Source organism: Sprattus sprattus (assembly GCF_963457725.1).
Source record: "Sprattus sprattus genome assembly, chromosome: 6".
NCBI lineage: Eukaryota > Metazoa > Chordata > Actinopteri > Clupeiformes > Clupeidae > Sprattus > Sprattus sprattus.
In genome coordinates this window covers 21639429-21651099 of record NC_137925.1, presented here as the reverse complement: position 1 = coordinate 21651099, position 11671 = coordinate 21639429, and the positions used below count along the sequence as shown (strand labels likewise).

General features: G+C 44.0%; 1 protein-coding gene across 1 annotated transcript; it reads left to right on the top strand.

The window, feature by feature from the left end:
• Nucleotides 1-1522: 1522 nt before the first annotated feature.
• drd1a (dopamine receptor D1a) lies at nt 1523-2656 on the top strand (the record flags this gene model as incomplete). Its single annotated transcript, XM_080840102.1, has 1 exon — nt 1523-2656. The coding sequence occupies one exon, from the start codon at nt 1523-1525 to the stop codon at nt 2654-2656; it is 1134 nt and encodes a 377-aa protein (XP_080696228.1).
• Nucleotides 2657-11671: the final 9015 nt, after the last annotated feature.

Below are 11671 nucleotides of genomic sequence, written 5' to 3'. Positions count from 1 at the left end.
ATTAAAGTATTACATTACACTCGTCTGAAAAGATTATGACGAAACGAAGCTGTTATTCTGAAGCATGAACCATAAACGTTGCTCAAAACATTGTGTCCATGAGATCTGAATAGAGTCACTATCAGCTTTACGCAGCACTGCCTTTAATATCCACCGTAGCCATTAGATGGCCCCACTCTCAAAAAGAGCCTAATAACTTTGAACCAACACCAACTGAATAGGATACACGATGCCGCTGCTACCTTTAAATGGATAAAATGCATTCAGTCATCCATTCTATTCTAATACATCTAATATTAACATATAACTCACTCTCATCCACGATTTCAGTGCATTTAATTCGTCCATTCATAGTCAGACAATCTAACTGACGTCAGAAAATCAGTGATTCATACTTGACAGGGTCTTTGAGGATGGAGGCACACTCAGTAGGCTACATGTAACCACTGAGAGCGGACAATAATGTAGGCTACCCCAAACTAAGGGAGGAGTTTATCTGAGACCACTATAGTAGGTTAATGTCTGTGCTGAGGTAAGCGACAGATATCAGTTCATGCCTGTAGAAGCATATACATAGAATATACAGAAGTGCTGCACACTTTGGGACTCGTCAAAGTGAAACGGTGTCGTTAGTCTCAAGAGTTCGTTGGAGGGACAAGGTACATATAATCCCTGCAACAGTTCGTTCAACTCCAAAATGCTCTGCGCATCACGGAGTCATTACGCACGTAGACTTGTCAACTTACCACTGCTTTCGCCGCTCTCAAATAGATGCTCACACCGGGAGGCGAGTACATGGCTTTGATTCAATCATTAGTCCCTTTAGATATTTCAACTGAGCGGACTTGAAGCGCCTCATCCCGATGTAGACTAAATCCAAACGGACGAAAGTCAACATTCCTCTGAAAAATGCTTTTCAACAGAGGACACCCTGGAAATCTCTCTGGCGCTTTTCTAGAATGAAATTACATCGTCGATTATGTAGAGGGGTGAGTATATATACGTATATAAAAAACAAAGATAATTCTGTGTATTTATAATGGGCAATAATACATTTATGAGGAATGAGCATATCGTGTTGTCTAACAGTCTATATACATATGACAAGTAAAACTTCGCAGACGAGTACAAATGGCGGCATAAAAACATTTAATAATTTCAAAGTGATTCAAATGATATTTTATTACTTTATTAATTAGTTGGACTGAGGCCGGACAACGTGAGGGACCATGTTCTACCCGTGCTTAGTAAATACAAGACATTAAACTTCAGACTTGAAGCATAAGGTTTCTGTACTCATTGAGTAATATAATTAAATAATCACAGTTCTTGTTCCAGAATATTCTTAATGGCTAATTAATTAAACAGATACTGTGTAAGAGAGAACATGATCCTGAGCATTTCCCTTTGACAGGACAGAACATGTCCCTGAGAAAAAACAGCTGTCTCTTCCTGTTGTCATTTTTCAGTGGAAGTCTGCTTCTCACAATGAGCTGATATCTGTCCCCACAAGTGTTAGACGATGGATGCGAACCTGACGACTGTGGTCGACAGCGGGCATCTGGAGAGCGACCCCTCCACGCGTGTCCTGACTGGATGCTTTCTTTCTCTGCTCATCCTGTCCACGCTACTGGGCAACACCCTGGTATGTGCTGCCGTCACCAAATTCCGACACCTTCGCTCCAAAGTCACCAACTTCTTCGTCATTTCGCTGGCCGTGTCGGACCTGCTGGTGGCCGTGCTGGTGATGCCCTGGAAGGCGGTGACGGAGATCACCGGCTTCTGGCCGTTCGGCGCCTTCTGCGATGTGTGGGTAGCGTTTGACATCATGTGCTCCACGGCGTCCATCTTGAACCTGTGCGTCATCAGTGTGGACCGCTACTGGGCCATCTCCAGCCCGTTCCGCTACGAGAGGAAAATGACCCCCCGGGTGGCCTTTATCATGATCAGTGCGGCCTGGACGCTGTCCGTCCTAATCTCCTTCATCCCTGTACAGCTGAACTGGCACAAGGCGGCTCAGCATCATCATCTTCAGCAGCAGTCCCCCTCGAGCACCTCGAAAGCAGCAGTGGCCAACGCTTCTCTCGAGACAGTGAACTGTGACTCGAGCCTCAACCGGACGTACGCCATCTCATCCTCGCTGGTCAGCTTCTACATCCCCGTCGCCATCATGATCGTCACGTACACTCAGATCTACCGCATTGCCCAAAAGCAGATTCGCCGCATCTCTGCACTGGAGCGCGCAGGAGAGAGCGCCAAGAACCGCCACAACAGCATCTGCGGCAGCTCCACGGACGAGTCTGAGAGCTCCTTCAAGCTCTCTTTCAAGCGTGAGACCAAAGTCCTGAAAACCCTCTCCATCATCATGGGGGTGTTTGTGTGCTGCTGGCTGCCCTTCTTTGTCCTGAACTGCATGGTGCCCTTCTGCAAGCGCAGGGCGGATGGTGGAGGCGAAAGCGGACAGGCGGACTTCCCCTGCATCAGCCCGACCACCTTCGACATCTTTGTCTGGTTCGGCTGGGCCAATTCGTCGCTCAACCCCATCATCTATGCCTTCAATGCAGACTTCCGCAAAGCATTCGCCATCCTCCTTGGGTGCCAGAGGCTCTGCCCTGGGAACGGAGGTGTGGAGACTGCCAGCCTGAACAAGACTTGAAGGGCCACCTGCTATCCACGTCACAACAACAACAATAACAACAGCAACAACAACCCCAGCCCCCCTCTCCCCCTGCCTGATCACCCTCTCGCCCACCCATCCTGCACACTCAAGGGGACAGAGGACATTTACAATGAGCGTAACATGACCCAGATTCAGGCCAAGCCATGTTCAGGCTAGCCACATTCAAGCCAGCAGTGGTAAGTAGGGGGGGGGGAAGTCAGATTTCGGAATACCATTCCAAGAAGAGGAGGAAAAACAAACAACTCCTGGCAGCCCTTGGCGACTTGGATCATGTGGCTGATGGTACTTTGCAGAGGATAATCCCCTGAATCGGAGACAAGTATCACATCCTTTGCAGGCTCTGAGGTCTGACAAGCATAGCAAGCAGAAGCCCTGGTATGACCAGAGCCACAGTCTACAAACAAGACAGACAGTCCATCCATGACCTCGGCTTTTTTTTGTGTGTTCAGCTTTTATATAAATACTTCATACTTCACAGAGGACCTTAATGTGGCTGTTTCATTTCTGTAGAATGTTCTTTACAGCAGGCACTACTTAGCATACATGAAAAATCATCTGCTCAATCTGTGGTTTGGGATGTTTGCATCCCCATTGGATCATAAAGCCTTGTCGTTGGCCATTGCCAAACATCATGTTAACATGCAAGTCGTAGCTTTGTCATGCAGATCATGTCCATTCCCCTTGATTGCGGTCATTTGGCCTGCAATGAAGTGAACTGAAGCGAATAGAAGCAATTTCTCATTCCATGCATTTCTAAAACACCACAATTTGAGCAATGAAGGGTAGATGGTTGAGGGGGGGTGGGTGGGGTCTAATTAAACTGCCCCAGATTAACCTTTCATTGGACATTTTGTTCCAAGTTGACCATGTTCTCTGCCTTATTCATGAGCTGCTTGTCTCCCATTACTAAATTCATTGGAACCATTTTCTTTTTTTTCCCAAAACAACAGCCAGGTGGTCAGTTATTCCACAGGCTATATTGCGATTGCCCCCTCCCCCACACACACACACCACCAGCACTGCTGTCATTGTATTGCTCTCTGGTGTCCATGCCATCATCTTTATCCAACACTTTAGGTGACAAAACATCCAGCACCATTAAACAGATGGCAACCACATTAGCAGCTGGAGCGGGGAGGTAGGGAGTGAAATAGTACCTTTGATATTTGTGTGTAGGAGGATCTGTTGATGGCATCATTATCATTCAGGTTTTGATGATCATTGCATATGGGTAACAGATTGTAAATGTAATGGAGTATTTTTTTTCAACCCTTTTGTGTCATTGGCGAACAAGACCTTGTCACTGGGGGGTATATTGAATGATGCTTCTTTTTAATGATTTAAATTGTACAATATTGAAATGTATGTATGTCAGTGGTCAGAGTTGTACTGTAGAAACACTAAATGTGGTGCAAATGTTCAAGTGAGAGTAGTGGTGTCTAGTGCTGCTACTTCCAAGGAGGATTTTCTCACAGACAAATCAAACAAATAGGCAGTAATCAAGGCTCTTGTGTGCAGTTGAGTCTAACTATCAAACCGACGGAGGTACCTTTTTAGATTGACTCTTACTTTCTGTGGACGAATGCGTCTATAAGCTTCTGCTGAATAAATGAGAGTGTGAGTGTGCTTGTTTGTGTGTGTGTTTTTTCCCCAGTAGTCTTTATGTTCCCAGGTCGACAGAAAAGATTAATGGCGATACATTTCCATTCTGACAGTGGCACAGATCTTGTCTCCAGCATGTCGAATCCACAAATTTAGCCTCGGATCACTGGGCCATTTCCTGTCATCTTCCCAGTGCTTTCATCAACCTGTCCCACACCCGTAAAGTGCTTTAAACCTAACTGTGTGTGTGTGGGGGGGGGGGGGGGGAGAATGTGTACACTGTTGAGCCCCCCCTGAAGCCCCCGCCCCACTCCCTTTTTTGATACAGAGGCAAGAGATAACAGGAGAGGTGGATGGATTTGAAGGAGCTGTTGAATGCCTGGGCGGACATCTGGGGCTCTGTGAATTTAGCGTCTCCTCAGTGGGTCTGCGCTGAAGGGACAGCCGGGAGCATCTTGGGTCGAGTGCGAGGAGTCTGCTGCATGGAGTATGCAGCATGGCATGGCAGGACACAAAGTTACATCTCTTGTCTTTTTTTCCTTACGTATAATTTTTTGGGTGTTGAAATAATGTTTTTCGGGAGATGGATGCAGTAAAAAAATATCTCCATAGTCTTCAGAAGTCATCGAAGTCAAATCTATACTATGTGCCAGGAAGAATCAATCACTGCTCGTTCCTGGAGAGCTGTTTTTCTTTTACCAAGACGTTGAGGTTAATGACTTGAAGCCCTGTGGAAATCATTTCCCCAGATTAGACTTGCATAACCAGTCACTGCAAAGACAGCTTGGAGCCAAACATCACACCATAGGCTCGCACGACTTAGTTAAACTTTGCTGAGCACTTTTTTTTATAAACAGGTATGTGTCAGGCAAAATATCTTGACAAAAAAAAACATGCTTTTTTGGAAAAGGCTATTGTTACCCAGGTACTCTACGACCTTGTTTATCTGCCATATCCGTGCCAGATGTGGGCCTAATCTGGGCCCGATATGCGATGGAAGAGCACAGGAAGTGTTAAGCTTAATTGTCACATTAAATAGAAATTATAATTTATAAACAACTGTTATGGTGATAGCACTAGTGCTAATGGACTTGTAATGGCTCACATGAAATTGCCATGGCAGTTTAATTATTAAATGACGGGTAGTGTCTTCACCGACGCAAACCTGCGTCAGTCTTAACGCATATTGACCGATATATATATGTGATGTATATCACAGGCTCGTATTGATACTCTTTTGCGCCTTATTATTCTAGCTGGCCTAAGACGCTCCTAGTCTTACAGCACTCCCCTCCATGACTGCCAATAGTATTGACGACGGCTATTTAAACATCCCACCGGTTGTTTGAATCCGATATTTTCCACCTTGTCTTTCTCTTCTTGTCTTCCTTCTTGTGACAGAAATTGGCAAATGCAACAGCACGGCGTCATCTGTCCTCTCCTTGTCATCCCATGGAGGCACTGTAAATCCACACGCCGTGAGGGTGTGTGTGGCCAATAACACCAACGTCCTGCTAAGAAGAACCACAGTGGCCCTTAGACAAACTTCCTCGCTAATCCATGCTAATCCTAGCGGCCCCCTCCTGTTCACGTGTCAGACCCAACTGCTCTTTGCTCCTCTCATAACCCCCAAGGAGGCCTTCAAAGGGATTTAAAAAAGTCCCTTTTGGGGAAAAAACTAAAACGTCATTATTCACAAGCTGCTCTGAGACACGATAAAACAACAAAAGGACATGCATGCAACTGAGAGGACTGTCACACACACACACGCACACACACACAGAGGGAGAAAAAAGGGAGAGGGGAGAGGGGGGCTGACTACTAAACACTACTTGACACTTGTTAGGACAGTCAATTGATTTGGCCGCAAACACGTTTTTGTGTAATCCTCGAAGATCACGGCGTAAATAATGCGCCTTGTCATTAGCATTCTGCCAAACACAAAGGAGCAGCCCTCATAACACACACACACACACACACACACACACACACACACACACACACATACACACACACACACACACACACACCCTCCTGCTTCTTGTTAGACATCATCAACACAAAGCACAGTCATTCCAATAATGAAATCTTATCTGGCATATTAGGCGTTGTATGCGTTGCTTTTGTGATTACCCCCCCCCCCCCCCCCCCCCCCCCACACACACACACACTTGTATACAGCATGGGGGAGGTTGAGTGGCAAGATAAGCGTGGGGAGACTTAAGTAGGGTGCTGATGGATTGCCCCTTTCAAAAGCAGTAATCCTCCGCTCACTGAAGGACGGCGCTCGCGGAGGCCGTGTCAGGTCCGAATGGTAGGCATGCTAATGTTCCGCCCTTTGGGCTTGTCTCTGAAGTGGTGGCTGTCCAATCTGACCGATCTCATCACGTCAGTGTCTCTCACAGACAGATGCCCTCTATCAACAGAGGAAGGGAAAAAGAGAAGGAAAAAAAAGAAAGAAAAGCGGGGCATCTTTGTGGGGGGATGAGGAAGAGAGAGTGATGGAGATGGAGAACGACGTTGTTGGGTTAAAGTATGAGAGGTTTTGTGATGTAATCCTTGTGATGTCATCCTTGCCAAATAGGTGACAGATGAAAATCACTGTAGGGTTTTTACCTCTGTAGGATTCACCGATGATTTCTTTGAAATAAAATCGGATAGAGCTGCCAAGTCCTTTTTCCGCTTTTGTTGTCGCTCAAAGCAAAGGGGCGTGGCTTGGACGGATGCTTGCCGCGGCAGTGACATTCAGCGCTGCAAACGAAGCGCGTTGAACACGCCCCGAAGGACTCAGTGAGAGAACCATGACTCAGACACACACACCTGGGTTCCAGCCTCACATGCATCATCAGACACACTCTCGTCACTGAGGCAGCGATGGACTGAATACCCCTGACATGTATCGGCTCACCCGTGAGGGGGCAAGCCAGAGCCGCGGGGGGTTCAAGAGTGACCACGCAACATCTGGATCCCCTCTGCTCTCAGAGATCATGTTAAGAAGACCTTTCAAGAGTTACCATGCAACAGCTGGATTTCCTCACCTCTCAGAGATCGTGTCCAAAAGACCCTTCAAGCTTGCCATAGAATGGCTTATAAGACAGAGTTCATCCCTAAAAAGAACAGATTTTCCAGCTGTTATTATCCAGTGTCAGTGGAGGTTTTTAGGGGTGAGTTATTACAGATGTGCATAAGTACACAATGAGGTTTTATGTCCCTGCTCCGTCCTTCGAGCGAAGCGATCCAATTGTCCCATCATCACAGACTCAAGCTGTGCAAACATAATTGCATTGGAGAACCCACAGACTTCTAAATGAAATAATATGTCCTTATGTAACGAAGCTGACGTCAGAAGTATCAACAAAATAATAATAAGTAAGTAATAATAATTTTAAAAACACATGAGTGGGAGCTGAAAGCTTTTAGTGAGTCTGGGAAAGGAAAGAAAGGCCTGTGTTAGACTCCACTGGAGGGCTCCTTCTTTGGAAACCAGGCCACTCTGTGGCACTCTGTAAATACCACGGAAGACTTAACAAAACCCCTGAGAACTAGGGGAAGGGGGAGGGGCGATAAACCTGTCACTGTCCAAGTACAATGATTCTGCACTATGCCGTATGCCAAGTCTTCCAATATTATGGCCTTTTAACTTTATATTGTGCATATCATCTAAATAATTGGCAACACCTGCAAAGGTCATGATCAATTAGGAACTGGCGAGACAGAGGAAGGTCAGAAGGATTTGTTTGGTGCATACATTTGGAGCATGACCGAACCGTGTGCACCTCAGATTGTGCTAATCTTAATACATTTTTGAAATGAACAGGACAGTGTTAGTACAATAATGATGTAATGTATTAATTTGTCTTGTAGCATACAGTATATCAATGCATTATATACCAATATAATATCAATATACTACATTAATGTACCTGGAGGTTTACAGTACCAGTCAGATATAACTGCCTAAGAACTAGATAGCCAGTTTGTATTAGACATCACACGAAAACAATATTTTATATACATGGAAACTAAACTACATTCTTGAAATAAACTACATTTGTGTCTTGTGCTGTAAGAGTCACTCTCTGATAACAAGAAACACATTTGATGCTGCGGTAAACCTACGTAGTATACCTCTCTGCCAAATATAATGTAATACACACACTTTAAACCATGAACCAATCCTGAAATATAGCTGCAAGCAGCGATGGCGGTTTCCTCCTCCAGACATTGCGAACCAGGGAAAAATGTATTTTTGTGACAATTTGTCATTGTATAGAAAGATCCATGCTGCAGACTTGCCAATGGGATATTACATTTCAAATGCATTACTTTGAAGATCCTCAAGGGCCATGGCTTCAAGCTAAGAGTGAGAAGGGGTGTGGTCATCCCTACATTTCCTTTAATGTTGTGTGTGTGTGCTTCAAAGGAGCCTGTCAGTGTGTGTGTGTGTGTGTGTGTGTGTGTGTGTGTGTGTGTGTGTGTGTGTGTGTGTGTGTGTGAGAGAGAGAATCTGGAGCACACACGCGCAAAGGAGCAGAGAGAGAGAGTCCTTCTACTGAAAATCACCCTAGAAATTAGCCAAGCATGCCTATTTCAAATATTCACCAAAAATCTACTTTTCATCTTACAGTCAATTTTTTTTCAGATTTGTGTTCTAAACATTCTCAAGTGTCTTCACATGAACTTGTGATTCAATCAGAGTATCACTTTTTGACCTGTTGATGTGTAAAGCATTGTTTAAGCGTTAACAATTTATCCAATTTGCTTTATATCAATCATTTTTGAAGATATGAAGTTGCCTTTGAACATGGCAACATGTTGTAGTGTCTGCCAGTGACATATCAAGTTTGGTGTTGATTTGTCAAAGATTTGCCAAGATATGACTTCACTTCCTGTTTGGCGACTTTTCTGCTGAATTTGAGTTGCTGTACCGGACAAACGGTTGTGAGGATAAAAATTCTGTTGATAACTTTTGTGAGGCTAGGTCTGAAGATCATCTCAGGATATTTTGAAGAAGATTTGCCAAAAATTGTAGGAGGAGAAGGCTTTCAAAGGTTTTTGATAAAACCGGAAATAGCGGAAAATCTATATAACCGGAAATTGACGCCATTGGGTGGGTTTAATTCGTCTTGATCCAGGGAATCCAATGGTACCTCATTTTTGAAAATCGGTCATACGGTTCAAAAGTTGTGTGTGTTACAAAAGTCCAACTTTGACCTGTTGGTGGCGCTAGAGTGGTGTAATTAGAGCCATGAAACTTGGTGAGAATGAAGAAGGGACTGTCCTTAATGAGTGTGCCAAATTTCACAAAAAGTTACCATATGGTTCTAGGGGCTGCCATTGACTTCCATTGCAGCAACGTAATAATAAATATAGCTGCAAGCAGCGATGGCGGTTTCCTCCTTCAAACATTGCGAACCAGGGAAAAATGAATTTTTGTGACAATTTGTCATTGTATAGAAAGATCCATGCTGCAGACTTGCCAATGGGATATTACATTTCAAATGCATTACTTTGAAGATCCTCAAGGGCCATGCCTTCAAGCTAAGAGTGAGAAGGGGTGTGGTCATCCCTACATTTCCTTTAATGTTGTGTGTGTGTGCTTCAAAGGAGCCTGTCAGTGTGTGTGTGTGTGTGTGTGTGTGTGTGTGTGTGTGTGTGTGTGTGTGTGTGAGAGAGAGAGAATCTGGAGCACACACACGCAAAGGAGCAGAGAGAGAGAGTCCTTCTACTGAAAATCACCCTAGAAATTAGCCAAGCATGCCTATTTCAAATATTCACCAAAAATCTACTTTTCATCTTACAGTCAATTTTTTTTCAGATTTGTGTTCTAAACATTCTCAAGTGTCTTCATATGAACTTGTGATTGAATCAGAGTTTCACTTTTTGACCTGAAGATGTGTAAAGCATTATTTTAGCGTAAACAATGCATCCAATTTGCTTTATATCAATCATTTTTCAAGATATGAAGTTGCCTTTGCACATGGGAACATAGTGTAGTGTCATCCAAGTGATATACCACTTTGGTGTTGATGTCTCAAAGATTAGCTGAGATATGACTTCACTTCCTCAAGGGCCATGCCTTCAAGCTAAGAGTGAGAAGGGGTGTGGTCATCCCTACATTTCCTTTAATGTTGTGTGTGTGTGCTTCAAAGGAGCCTGTCAGTGTGTGTGTGTGTGTGTGTGTGTGTGTGTGTGTGTGTGTGTGTGTGTGTGTGTGAGAGAGAGAGAATCTGGAGCACACACGCGCAAAGGAGCAGAGAGAGAGAGTCCTTCTACTGAAAATCACCCTAGAAATTAGCCAAGCATGCCTATTTCAAATATTCACCAAAAATCTACTTTTCATCTTACAGTCAATTTTTTTTCAGATTTGTGTTCTAAACATTCTCAAGTGTCTTCACATGAACTTGTGATTCAATCAGAGTATCACTTTTTGACCTGTTGATGTGTAAAGCATTGTTTAAGCGTTAACAATTTATCCAATTTGCTTTATATCAATCATTTTTGAAGATATGAAGTTGCCTTTGAACATGGCAACATGTTGTAGTGTCTGCCAGTGACATATCAAGTTTGGTGTTGATTTGTCAAAGATTTGCCAAGATATGACTTCACTTCCTGTTTGGCGACTTTTCTGCTGAATTTGAGTTGCTGTACCGGACAAACGGTTGTGAGGATAAAAATTCTGTTGATAACTTTTGTGAGGCTAGGTCTGAAGATCATCTCAGGAGATTTTGAAGAAGATTTGCCAAAAATTGTAGGAGGAGAAGGCTTTCAAAGGTTTTTGATAAAACCGGAAATAGCGGAAGATCTATACACCGGAGGCTTTCGCGGAGCGGGGACCGTTTATTCGTCTTGATCCAGGGAATCCAATGGTACCTCATTTTTGAAAATCGGTCATACGGTTCAAAAGTTGTGTGTGTTACAAAAGTCCAACTTTGACCTGTTGGTGGCGCTAGAGTGGTGTAATTAGAGCCATGAAACTTGGTAAGAATGAAGAAGGGACTGTCCTTAATGAGTGTGCCAAATTTCACAAAAAGTTACCATATGGTTCTAGGGGCTGCCATTGACTTCCATTGCAGCAACATAATAATAATAATAAATATAGCTGCAAGCAGCGATGGAGGGTTCATGCAGCGAATCGGCCAAATTCGATTGGCTGTTGAAGGCGAATGCTTTCAGAGCGCAATGCAGTGATAAAGCATGGTCTTTCGAAAGTCCGTGCCAATTTTGGTGAAGATCGGATCAAATTTGCGACCTGTGCAAACTGTTTAGTGTTTTGGATTAAATTAAGTTCAAAGGTCACCAAAAGTATTGATTGTCCCCCAGATGGGGTCAGCAGTCCATGTACCAAGTTTAGTTTTTATACATTACAGGGTTGCCGAGATATGAGCT